The 14,109-nt window shown below is 42.8% G+C and overlaps 1 protein-coding gene across 7 annotated transcripts in view; it reads left to right on the plus strand.

Annotated features, from left to right (window-relative positions):
- LOC110502646 (cell division cycle and apoptosis regulator protein 1) overlaps positions 1–13,599 on the plus strand; it is a 36,429-nt gene extending 22,830 nt beyond the window's left edge. For all 7 annotated transcript variants that reach the window (XR_016491017.1, XR_016491018.1, XR_016491019.1 and 4 more), the window contains 7 exons: positions 2,949–3,185; positions 4,373–4,520; positions 4,725–4,960; positions 8,315–8,435; positions 8,688–8,888; positions 9,243–9,448; positions 12,015–13,599. Coding sequence is in view for 4 of the 7 variants with exons in the window: in XM_036960319.2 (XP_036816214.2) it covers positions 2,949–3,185; positions 4,373–4,520; positions 4,725–4,960; positions 8,315–8,435; positions 8,688–8,888; positions 9,243–9,448; positions 12,015–12,077 (1,212 nt within the window). In the remaining 3 variants the exon portion in view is untranslated. The remainder of the gene's footprint in view (positions 1–2,948; positions 3,186–4,372; positions 4,521–4,724; positions 4,961–8,314; positions 8,436–8,687; positions 8,889–9,242; positions 9,449–12,014) is intronic.
- Positions 13,600–14,109: the final 510 nt, after the last annotated feature.

A 14,109-nucleotide genomic window follows, 5' to 3' on the forward strand; every position in this document is an offset into this window, starting at 1 on the left:
ACGAGGCTATATACAGGGGGTACCGGTTAGTCGAGGTAATTTGTACATGTAGGTAGGGGTAAAGTAACTATGCATAGATAATAAACAGCGAGTAGTACCAGTGTAAAAACAAAGGGGGTAGGTGGGGGGGTAGGTGTCAATGTAAATAGTCTGGGTTGCCATTTGATTAATTGTTCAGCAGTCTTATGGCTTGGGGGTAGAAGCTGTTAAGGAGCCTTTTGGACCAAGACTTGTCGCTCCGGTACCGCTTGCCGAGCGATAGCAGAGAGATCAGTCTACGACTTGGATGACTGGAGTCTTTGACCATTTTTGGGGTCTTTCTCTCACACCACCTAGTATTTAGGATCTGAATGGCAGGAAGCTTGGCCATACGCATTATCCTCTGTAGCTCCTTATGGTCTGATGCCAAGCAGTTGCCATACCAGCTGGTGATGCAATCGGTCAGGATGCTCTCAATGGTGCAGCTGTAGATCTTTTGGAGTATCTGGGGACCCATACCAAATCTTTTCAGTCTCCTGAAAGGAAGGTGTTGTTCGGCCCTCTTCGCGACTGCCTTGGTCTGTTTGGAACATGATAGTTTGTTGGTGATATAGACACCAAGGAACTTGAAACTCTCGACCCGCTCCACTTCAGCCCCGTCTATGTTAATAGGCCTGTTCCGCCCTCCTTTTCCTGTAGTCCACGATCAGCTCCTTTGTCTTGCTCACATTGAGGGAGAGGAGGTTGTCCTGGCACCACACTGCCAGGTCAGTGAAGACACTTGCCAGTTGGTCTTTGCATGCTCTGAGTACACTTCCTGGTAATCCGTCTGGTCCTGCGGCCTTGAATGTTGAATGTAAAGGTCTTACATCTGCTACGGAGCACGTGATCACTAATTTTGGGAGTAAAGGGGTGTCCGACCCGGTATTAGATGGGTGTACCTGATCAACTGGCCACTGAGTGTATACGTATGTACACCGGAAGAATGTACACAATATATGCTAACAATGATATGTACAGCATTAGATATATTCGTGAGCTATGTCAAGAATCCAGTATATAAATAAATATGTGGTGTGTACAAACAGTGTAACTAAAATACAAAGTACAGAGTGTGTGTTTGAGTTAGAGGTCGACCGATTATGATTTTTCAACGCTGATACCGATTATTGGAGGACCAAAAAAGCCGATACCGATTAATCGGCCGATTTTATTATTATAATAATAATAAAAAATAAACAAATTTTTATTTGTACTAATGACAATTACAACAATTCTGAATGAACACGTATTTTAACTTAATACAATACATCAATAAAATCAATTTAGCCTCAAATAAATAATGAAACATGTTCAATTTCATTTAAATAATGCAAAAACAGTGTTAAAGAAGAAAGTAAAAGTGCAATATGTGCCATGTAATAAAGCTAAAGTTTAAGTTCCTTGCTCAGAACATGAAAACATATGAAAGCTGGTGGTTCCTTTTAACATGAGTCTTCAATATTCCCAGGTAAGAAGTTTTAGGGTGTAGTTATTATAGGAATTATAGGACTATTTCTCTCTCTACCATTTGTATTTCCTTTACCTTTGACTATTGGATGTTCTTATAGGCACTTTAGTATTGCCAGTGTAACAATATAGCTTCCGTCCCTCTCCTCGCCCCTACCCGGGCTCGAACCAGGAACACATCGACAACAGCCACCCTCGAAGCATCGTTACCCATCGCTCCACAAAAGCCGCAGCCCTGGCAGAGCAAGCGGAACAACTACTCCAAGTCTCAGAGCGAGTGACGTTACCGATTGAAACGCTATTAGCGCGCACCCCGCTAACTAGCTAGCCATTACACATCGGTTACACCAGCCTAATCTCGGGAGTTGATAGGCTTGAAGTCATAAACAGCTCAATGCTTGAAGCATTGCGAAGAGCTGCTGGCAAACGCACGTAAGTGCTGTTTGAATGAATGGTTACGAGCCTGCTGCTGCCTACCATCGCTTAGTCAGACTGCTCTACCAAATATCAAATCATAGACTTAATTCTAACATAATAACACACAGAAATACGAGCCTTGGGTCTTTAATATGGTAAAATCCGGAAACTATCATTTCAAAAACAACTTTTATTCTTTCAGTGAAATACGGAACAGTTCCATATTTTATCAAACGGGTTGCATGCCTAAGTCTAAATATTTCTGTTACATTGTACAACCTTCAATGTTATGTCATAATTATGTACAATTCTGGCAAATTAATTACGGCCTTTGTTAGGAATAAATGGACTTCACACAGTTCGCAACGAGCCAGGCGGCCCAAACTGCTGCATATACTGCTTGCACGGAACGCAAGAGAAGTGACACAATTTCCCTAGTTATAAGAAATTCATGTTAGCAGGCAATATTAACTAAATATGCAGGTTTAAAAATATATACTTGTGTATTGATTTTAAAGAAAGGCTTTGATGTTTATGGTTAGGTTTGGTGCAACGACAGTGCTAAATCATCACCCGTTTGGCGAAGTAGGCTGTGATTCGATGAGAAATTAACAGGCACCGCATCGATTATATGCAACGCAGGACAAGCTAGATAAATTAGTAATATCATCAACCATGTGTAGTTAACTAGTGATTGTAAGGCAGGTGGTTGGACTGGTAACCGGAAGGTTGCAAAAACAAATCCCCGAGCTGACAAGGTAAAAATCTGTCGTTCTGCCCCTGAACAAGGCAGTTAACTCACCGTTCCTAGGCCGTCATTGAAAATAAGAATGTTTTCTTAACTGACTTGTGTGTGTGCATCACCTGATATAGGGCTAGGGATGGCTGTTCAACTGATGGCATGGTAATCAAAGCTGTTTTTTAGTCTCGGTCTTGGTACTGATGCACCTGTACTGTCTCCGTCTGCCAGAAGGTAGCCCAGTGACATCCTTAATAAGATTTGCATCAAAAGGTATCGTGTCTCTGTCTCCTCTTCTCTCCAGGTTTCTCTGTTTGCGGAGCTGTTTAACGAGATGCTACAGAGAGACTTTGGCTACAGGATTTTCAAGGCCCTGGCCTCTGTGCCTTGCAAGGATGACAAGAAAGACAAGAAGGATAAAGCCAAGAAGGAGGCAGAAAAGAAGGAGGCAGAGAAGAAATCAGATGTGAAGAAAGTGAAAGAAGAGGAGAACGGAGAGCCGGTGACAAAGAAGGCAAAAGAGGAGGAACCAGAGAAGAAGGTAGGTGGTTCATAGCTCTCGAGAGTGAATTGTTTTTATATTGAGAAAAAGTAGGTGGGAGGTTCATAGCTCTCGAGAGTGAATTGTATTTATATTGAGAAAAAGTAGGTGGGAGGTTCATGGCTCTCGAGAGTGAATTGTATTTATATTGAGAAAAAGTAGGTGGGAGGTTCATAGCTCTCGAGAGTGAATTGTATTTATATTGAGAAAAAGTAGGTGGGAGGTTCATGGCTCTCGAGAGTGAATTGTATTTATATTGAGAAAAAGTAGGTGGGAGGTTCATAGCTCTCGAGAGTGAATTGTATTTATATTGAGAAAAAGTAGGTGGGAGGTTCATAGCTCTCGAGAGTGAATTGTATTTATATTGAGAAAAAGTAGGTGGGAGGTTCATGGCTCTTGAGTTGTATTTACAGTGCTTTCAGAAGGTATTCATACCCCTTTCTTGACTTATTCCTCATTTTATTGTTACAGCCTGAATTCATAAAAATTTTCCTCACCCATCTACACACAATACCCCATAATGACAAAGTGAAAACATGTTTTTAGAAATGTTTGATTACAGCTGTGTCTTTCTGGGTAAGTCTCTTTAGAGCTTTCCACACCTGGATTGTGCAACATTTTCCCATTATTCATTGCTAGACAACCATTTGCAGGTCTTGCCATAGATTTTCAAGCAGATTTAAGTCAAAACTGTAACTCAACCACACGGGCACATTCACAGTCTTCTTGGTAAGCAAATCCAGTGTAGTTTGGCCTTGTTAATATCCCAGTTTCTGGTGGGAAGCAGACTGAACCAGGTTTTCCTCTAAGATTTTCCTTGTGCTTGGCTCCATTCTGGTTCTTTTGTATCATGGAAAAACTCCCCAGTCCTTAACGATTACAAGCATACCCATAACATGATGCAGCCACCACTATGCTTGAAAATATGGGGCGTGGTACTCGGTAATGTGTTATTTTGAAAAACATAATTCCACTTTGACATTATGGGGTATTTTGTGTAGACCAGGGACACCATTTTTAATCAGGCTGTAACACAACAAATTGTGGAAAAAGTCAATGGTGGTGTGAATATTTTCTGAAGGCACTGTACATACAAAGTTTGCTCCATGATGTAAAGGAAGTGCTCGGTTTTTCAAACAGCCTGCTAGTTCTAAGTTGTGCCTGTGCCATGTATTTTCCAAACCCAGGAGGAGGGTGAGAAGGAGGAGGAGAAAGTGCTGAAGGAGGATTCTATAGATGCGGAAGAGAAGGAGGAGGAGGATGAGAGCAGCAACACTAATGCTGAGGAGTACGACCCTCTGGAGGCCGAAGATGCTGATGACGATGACGAAGATGGTACATACAATGCAATGTCCCTGTCCTGATTCATTATGGGCCTGTGTCCAGGACACAAATTAGCACTAGTTCTGGACTAAAAAGCATGCTCAAGAGGATCTCTATAACAAACCCTAGAAGTGTTAAGAAATTATTCCCTGTACGTTTCACACAATTTCACCAGTACAAATCTGACTGACGGACTTCTGGCGATAAATTTCTCAGATAAAGACGATGAGGACTCTAACGGCAGGGACAGGAGAGACGACCGCAGCAGCAGAGACGACAGGAAGTCCAAAGAACGGTCCTCTAAAGACAAGGAGAAGAAGCAGATGGTGACCTACAACAAGGACCTGCTTATGGCCTTTGTCTACTTTGACCAGAGCCACTGTGGCTACCTGCTGGAGAAAGACCTGGAGGACATCATGTACACACTGGGGTTACATCTGTCTAGAGCCCAGGTATATACACACACACACTGGGGTTACATCTGTCTAGAGCCCAGGTATATACACACACACACACACTGGGGTTACATTTGTCCAGAGCCCAGGTATATACACACACACACTGGGGTTACATCTGTCCAGAGCCCAGGTAAATACACACACACACTTGGGTTACATCTGTCTAGAGCCCAGGTATACACACACACACACACTGGGGTTTCATCTGTCTAGAGCCCAGGTATATACACACACACACTGGGGTTACATCTGTCTAGAGCCCAGGTATATACACACACACACTGGGGTTACATCTGTCCAGAGCCCAGGTATATACACACACACACACACACACTGGGGTTACATCTGTCTAGAGCCCAGGTATATACACACACACACACACTGGGGTTACATCTGTCTAGAGCCCAGGTATATACACACACACACACTGGGGTTACATCTGTCTAGAGCCCAGGTATATACACACACACACACACTGGGGTTACATCTGTCTAGAGCCCAGGTATATACACACACACACACACTGGGGTTACATCTGTCTAGAGCCCAGGTATATACACACACACACTGGGGTTACATCTGTCTAGAGCCCAGGTATATACACACACACACTTGGGTTACATCTGTCTAGAGCCCAGTTATACACACACACACACACTGGGGTTACATCTGTCTAGAGCCCAGGTATATACACACACACACTGGGGTTACATCTGTCTAGAGCCCAGGTATATACACACACACACTGGGGTTACATCTGTCCAGAGCCCAGGTATATACACACACACACACACTGGGGTTACATCTGTCTAGAGCCCAGGTATATACACACACACACACACTGGGGTTACATCTGTCTAGAGCCCAGGTATATACACACACACACACTGGGGTTACATCTGTCTAGAGCCCAGGTATATACACACACACACACACTGGGGTTACATCTGTCTAGAGCCCAGGTATATACACACACACACACACTGGGGTTACATCTGTCTAGAGCCCAGGTATATACACACACACACACTGGGGTTACATCTGTCTAGAGCCCAGGTATATACACACACACACTGGGGTTTCATCTGTCTAGAGCCCAGGTATATATACACACACACTGTGGTTACATCTGTCTAGAGCCCAGGTATATACACACACACACTGGGGTTACATCTGTCCAGAGCCCAGGTATATACACACACACACACACACACTGGGGTTACATCTGTCTAGAGCCCAGGTATATACACACACACACACACTGGGGTTACATCTGTCTAGAGCCCAGGTATATACACACACACACACTGGGGTTACATCTGTCTAGAGCCCAGGTATATACACACACACACACACTGGGGTTACATCTGTCTAGAGCCCAGGTATATACACACACACACACACTGGGGTTACATCTGTCTAGAGCCCAGGTATATACACACACACACTGGGGTTACATCTGTCTAGAGCCCAGGTATATACACACACACACTGGGGTTACATCTGTCTAGAGCCCATGTATATACACACACACACTGGGGTTTCATCTGTCTAGAGCCCAGGTATATATACACACACACTGTGGTTACATCTGTCTAGAGCCCAGGTATACACACACACACACACACACTGGGGTTTCATCTGTCTAGAGCCCAGGTATATACACACACACACTGGGGTTACATCTGTCTAGAGCCCAGGTATACACACACACACACACACACTGGGGTTTCATCTGTCTAGAGCCCAGGTATATACACACACACACTGGGGTTACATCTGTCTAGAGCCCAGGTATATACACACACACACTGGGGTTTCATCTGTCTAGAGCCCAGGTATATATACACACACACACTGGGGTTACATCTGTCTAGAGCCCATGTATATACACACACACACTGGGGTTTCATCTGTCTAGAGCCCAGGTATATACACACACACACTGGGGTTTCATCTGTCTAGAGCCCAGGTATATACACACACACACTGGGGTTTCATCTGTCTAGAGCCCAGGTATATACACACACACACTGGGGTTACATCTGTCTAGAGCCCAGGTGTACACACACACACTGGGGTTACATCTGTCTAGAGCCCAGGTATATATACACACACACACTGGGGTTTCATCTGTCTAGAGCCCAGGTATATATACACACACACTGTGGTTACATCTGTCTAGAGCCCAGGTGTACACACACACACTGGGGTTACATCTGTCTAGAGCCCAGGTATATATACACACACACACTGGGGTTTCATCTGTCTAGAGCCCAGGTATATACACACACACTGGGGTTACATCTGTCTAGAGCCCAGGTATATACACACACACACACACTGGGGTTACATCTGTCTAGAGCCCAGGTATATATACACACACACACACTGGGGTTACATCTGTCTAGAGCCCAGGTATATATACACACACACACTGGGGTTTCATCTGTCTAGAGCCCAGGTATATACACACACACACACTGGGGTTACATCTGTCTAGAGCCCAGGTATATATACACACACACACACTGGGGTTTCATCTGTCTAGAGCCCAGGTATATATACACACACACACTGGGGTTTCATCTGTCTAGAGCCCAGGTATATACACACACACACACTGGGGTTACATCTGTCTAGAGCCCAGGTATATATACACACACACACTGGGGTTTCATCTGTCTAGAGCCCAGGTATATATACACACACACACTGGGGTTTCATCTGTCTAGAGCCCAGGTATATACACACACACACACTGGGGTTACATCTGTCTAGAGCCCAGGTATATACACACACACACTGGGGTTTCATCTGTCTAGAGCCCAGGTATATACACACACACACACTGGGGTTACATCTGTCTAGAGCCCAGGTATATATACACACACACACACTGGGGTTTCATCTGTCTAGAGCCCAGGTATATACACACACACACACTGGGGTTACATCTGTCCAGAGCCCAGGTATATACACACACACACTGGGGTTTCATCTGTCTAGAGCCCAGGTATATACACACACACACTGGGGTTACATCTGTCTAGAGCCCAGGTATATACACACACACACACTGGGGTTACATCTGTCTAGAGCCCAGGTGTGTATATATATACACACACACACACTGGGGTTACATCTGTCTAGAGCGTAGGTATATACACACACACACACACTCTGTTGTTACATCTGTCCAGACCCTAGGTATATACACACACACACACACACACATACACTGGGGCTTGAGCTCAAGGTTACACACGCCTGCCCTGCTATTTTTATATTCGTCACAATATATGTGATTGTTCATTTGTTATTTTCATAATGTTGATTCATTTGCAGGTAAAGAAGTTGTTGAACAAGCCGGTGGTGAGAGAGTCGTGTTACTACCGTAAACTGACGGACGCAGCTAAAGATGAGTCTGCTCCTTCCTTCAGTGAACCCCTGCTAGACAACCTGCTAGGTGAGGGAAGGAGACCTGACACTGGAATGGGTTATTCATTTTCTCTTTTTGACTTGTCTCAAAGCATTTTTTTTAAGCTTCACTAAGGTGGATTGGAATGATCCATTCCTTCACCAATGCTTTCTGTCAATATCCAACATCCTAGTTAGAACTGACATAGTGTGGTTTATTTTTGAGTCTGACACTCTCTCTGCTCTCTCTCCCTCCCTCTGCCTTTCCTCCTCGATCACCACCTCTCTCTTCCCTCCTCAGGTAACCGTGCCTTGCTGCCCATGCTTGTGTCTCGTGGCCAGGCAGCGCCAGTGGAGTCTAGTGAGTCTGGAGGCAGCAGCAGTCTAATAGTGTATAATGGAGCCATGGTGGACGTGGGCAGCATTATGCAGAAACTGGACAAGAGTGAGAAGGCCAGGGAGGAGATTGAGCAGAAACTCATGGTGCAGGACTCCAAGATGGGTAAGAGACAAGTCACCTCAACAGATTCACTCAGGCCACTACGAGCTCCCTCTTCTTACTATCCGTGGCATCATTCTGTGCCTCGCTCCAAGGGAGCCACTACTTATATTTTCTGATCATTGTTAAACTCAGACTGGCTTTTTTAGGTCTTCAAAGGTCTTTTAAACTCAGACTGGCCTTTTTAGGTCTTCACAGGTCTTTTAAGCTCAGACGGCTTTGACGCAATGTTATCTTAATTCTGCGGCCTGATGTGGGAGGAAAATTTGTGAATGAACTTCAACCGGAAAAAAGTATAATTTAATAGAATGTATTCCTGAGTGTCTAAACCTGTATGTGTGTGTTGTTGTGTTCCAGCCGAGGACACCAAGCAAATCCTCCAGCTGGTATCAGCTAACCGAGCCCTGTCTAAAGATCTGGAGGAGGTGAAGGGAACTCTGGGCCAGACGGAGAACAACTTCAGAGCTACGGTGGAAGAGAAGACTGTCTACCACGACCAGCTCAGCAAGACACTCAACAACCTGGGCAACACCATTAAGGAACTTCAGGGAGTCCTCAAGAAGGTAGAATTGATTTATTGGTAGACATGAGTTGGTTTTAAATGGTGATATTCATGGATTTCCATTAGGTCTGGAAGAAAGCACCTTACAATTGCTGGTGGATTGAGTTAGTTGTTAATGGGAGATTTGCATGAAACTTTAAGTTGTGTTTAATAATCAGCCCAAACCAACTGTGATAAGAAGGAAATGTACTTGTCGTACAACCGTCAGTTTCACTATTGCCCCTCTCAGACAAATGGAAAGTGGCGCCTTGAAAGCGCCTCGGCTACGGCATGTTTGTTTGTCTGAAAAGGTGCACAATGAATGTTTAAATGCCGCCAGAAACCTCTGGAGATAGTTAAGAAGCGCCACTGAACAGGCAATTAACTTGTCTCTAACGGCTGCTTCTATAGCGGGACTAACGTCCATCACTAGGCCAACAGATCTGTCAATCAAATGACCTCGAGCTGCCTGTGCGCAGCCTGCCTGCACACAGACTCCTCCCTCCTAAAAAAGTACTTTGAATTTTGTTAAATACAATGGCTTACCAATACATTTAGTCTAAAGAAAACACATCTATCTACCTTGCTATAAAGAAACAGCAGAAAAACAACACAACAACCCATCAACCAGCAACGTTTATTGTTGTCAGGGAAACAATACCGAGCAGAATTCTACTGGCTGAAAAGGGACAGACACTTCTGATGCGGCACTTAACCTTTCAGACAATTTTTTAATTTTTTATCAATTGCTGTGTTACTGTAGTGGCTGGCGTCCTATGTATGAAAAGGGTATACAGTGCCTTGCGAAAGTATTCGGCCCCCTTGAACTTTGCGACCCTTTGCCACATTTCAGGCTTCAAACATAAAGATATAAAACGGTATTTTTTGTGAAGAATCAACAACAAGTGGGACACAATCATGAAGTGGAACGACATTTATTGGATATTTCAAACTTTTTTTAACAAATCAAAAACTGAAAAATTGGGCGTGCAAAATTATTCAGCCCCCTTAAGTTAATACTTTGTAGCGCCACCTTTTGCTGCGATTACAGCTGTAAGTTGCTTGGGGTATGTCTCTATCAGTTTTGCACATCGAGAGACTGAGATTTTTTCCCATTCCTCCTTGCAAAACAGCTCGAGCTCAGTGAGGTTGGATGGAGAGCATTTGTGAACAGCAGTTTTCAGTTCTTTCCACAGATTCTCGATTGGATTCAAGTCTGGACTTTGACTTGGCCATTCTAACACCTGGATATGTTTATTTTTGAACCATTCCATTGTAGATTTTGCTTTATGTTTTGGATCATTGTCTTGTTGGAAGACAAATCTCCGTCCCAGTCTCAGGTCTTTTGGAGACTCCATCAGGTTTTCTTCCAGAATGGTCCTGTATTTGGCTCCATCCATTTTCCCATCAATTTTAACCATCTTCCCTGTCCCTGCTGAAGAAAAGCAGGCCCAAACCATGATGCTGCCACCACCATGTTTGACAGTGGGGATGGTGTGTTCAGGGTGATGAGCTGTGTTGCTTTTACGCCAAACATAACGTTTTGCATTGTTGCCAAAATTGTTGCCAAAATTTTGGTTTCATCTGACCAGAGCACCTTCTTCCACATGTTTGGTGTGTCTCCCAGGTGGCTTGTGGCAAACTTTAAACAACACTTTTTATGGATATCTTTAAGAAATGGCTTTCTTCTTGCCACTCTTCCATAAAGGCCAGATTTGTGCAATATACGACTGATTGTTGTCCTATGGACAGAGTCTCCCACCTCAGCTGTAGATCTCTGCAGTTGATCCAGAGTGATCATGGGCCTCTTGGCTGCATCTCTGATCAGTCTTTTCCTTGTATGAGCTGAAAGTTTAGAGGGACGGCCAGGTCTTGGTAGATTTGCAGTGGTCTGATACTCCTTCCATTTCAATATTATCGCTTGCACAGTGCTCCTTGGGATGTTTAAAGCTTGGGAAATCTTTTTGTATCCAAATCCGGCTTTAAACTTCTTCACAACAGTATCTCGGACCTGCCTGGTGTGTTCCTTGTTCTTCATGATGCTCTCTGCGCTTTTAACGGACCTCTGAGACTATCACAGTGCAGGTGCATTTATACGGAGACTTGATTACACACAGGTGGATTGTATTTATCATCATTAGTCATTTAGGTCAACATTGGATCATTCAGAGATCCTCACTGAACTTCTGGAGAGAGTTTGCTGCACTGAAAGTAAAGGGGCTGAATAATTTTGCACGCCCAATTTTTCAGTTTTTGATTTGTTAAAAAAGTTTGAAATATCCAATAAATGTCGTTCCACTTCATGATTGTGTCCCACTTGTTGTTGATTCTTCACAAAAAAATACAGTTTTATATCTTTATGTTTGAAGCCTGAAATGTGGCAAAAGGTCGCAAAGTTCAAGGGGGCCGAATACTTTTGCAAGGCATTGTATGTTACATAATGCATTCATAAGCAGTACAGCTATAACGTGACACATACGCCTAAAATACTGTTCATAAAGAGCTCATTAGTTTGCAGAATACCGCCAAACATTGTTCTATTTTTGTATGTTGAAATGAACTGAAGAATTCCTGTCTTGTTTCTCCAGGAGGTTCCCTCAGAAGCCGCAGCTGACCAAAAATCCCAAACAACTAATGGTTCAGACGAATGAAAGAATGAGTTGTGTAATCGGACACACTTCTTACAAATCCTGTACATGTGCACTAAAAACCAGTTTCATTTGGGTCTATAGTAGTTGTTTTCTTTCTCATGGCCATAAATAGATTGGCATTGTGTGGTTGAATCCCAAAGGGCACCCTATTCCCTATATAGTGCACTACTTTTGAACAGGACACATTGGGCTCTGGTCAAAAGTAGTGCACTATGTAGGGAATAGGGTGGCATTTGGGACATAAGCGTTCACTTAATTAGTTATAATGTTTAAGTGACCTCACTGTTTCCACCTGAAAATAAAATGTTAATTTCATTGGTTTGAAATCAGTTAGTTTGATTCTCGGGTTATTATGATGCGTTCTAATTGTGAAACTATTAATAACTATTTTGTTCAAAATTGTGTTCATTTCATTGAGAAGTGCTTCTTTGCTTACGGTATACATTTTTCATTTTTGTAGCTGCCTCAGTTGCTCATGATAATTTAAATGTTTTGTTTTAGTCTGCATTGGTTTACTCGTTCATAGCCCTACCCAAATAGTAACACAACATTGATGCCAGTATGTGTGAGTAGTACCTTATTTCAGATCATTCTAATTAGCAATAATGGTGTTATTTATGTTCAAGTGAATTCATAAAAAAAATATATATATTTAAAATAAATAAACAATGATATTTAGAGGGGAGGGATGAGGACCTTGAAGAAGATATGTTTTTGATGAGTCAACAGAATGACTATAACATGTTCCTCCTCTTCTCCCTGACAGCTGATCAATAAAGTAATTGATCATTTTGTATTTCCTCATCCTACTAATCTATGTAACTGACTAGACTGGCTGCCACTGTTTTGAGACATGGGTTGTATTCATTAGGGAACACTAACAAAGTAACGGATTCTTATTGGACACGTTCAGATAGTACCTCCCCATTTTGGCCAGTTTGCTTCCGTTTAGTCCCCAATGAATACGGCAGTAGTATTGCATGCATCTCCTTATGAGAAACCTCAGTCTCTTGAGGCCTCTTCCAGTAGCAAGCTTGTTTGATCCCAGGAGTTGTGAGACCATGGTAGTCAGTCAGTCGTGTGGTCTATGTTACATCTATCCAGGGTGGGATTGTTTAGCATTGAGTTGTTTGTTTATTGAAAGTGAAGTAAATGCAAAGCCAAACCATAAGCTGAATGTCTCAACTAACATCAAAGGAACTGGAGCCCTAGGTCTCATCCTGCCTTTTGACCAAGGATAGAATGGTTGTGATTCTAGACTAAAACAACATGAGAATACTACTGGAGTTCTGTTGTAGAATTATGGATGTTCTAGAAGTGATGTTTTCTGTTCTGGGGTTGTTGTAGAACTGTGTGAGGAGTTATGATTCTGTCCCTCAATGTTTGGGCACCAGGTGTGATGGTGTATGTATGCATTTCTGGATGAGAGCCTAACTTGAGACATGAGCCCAAAGCATATAATTTTTCTATTGAAAATGTACTGTATGGCTGTCCTGTGCAGAATTAAAGGAGTCCATTTTAACATTTTGTCTGATTAGCTTTTTTGTCCTGTATTTTAGAGCCGTTTTGTATGTAAAATAAAATGTGTACAGTATATTTTGGTTAACATTGATATTGAAATGCTTATTGCAATGAAAGATATGGAAAATGCTTATTGGAGAGCAATTTATTCAAAATATTCTTATGTGTAAAAGTCTGTGTTACTGGAAGTAGAATTTAGAAAGATAAAATAGAATGACAACCACCAGGGGGCATTGTATGTTCTTTTAATGGTTTCAACACATCTGACGTCTGTGCATTGTTTTGGTGTGTGTTCCTCCTGGTGATGTATTGTTGCTAGTCAGTTTTTGTCCCCGGCAGCTTCACACCACTCCCATCACACAAACAATGTTGTAGTGGTAAGAAAATTGAAAATTGATGGTGGTGGTGGAAAAACTAAACGCTCACTATACTGCAATGCAGTTTTCTGCAAAAAAATGGGTAAATTATGTTTAACCTCCACTGCGTGCACACACACATACACACACAGATG

This window comes from Oncorhynchus mykiss, chromosome 23 (assembly GCF_057628025.1).
Source record: "Oncorhynchus mykiss isolate SJ-2025 chromosome 23, ASM5762802v1, whole genome shotgun sequence".
Lineage (NCBI taxonomy): Eukaryota > Metazoa > Chordata > Actinopteri > Salmoniformes > Salmonidae > Oncorhynchus > Oncorhynchus mykiss.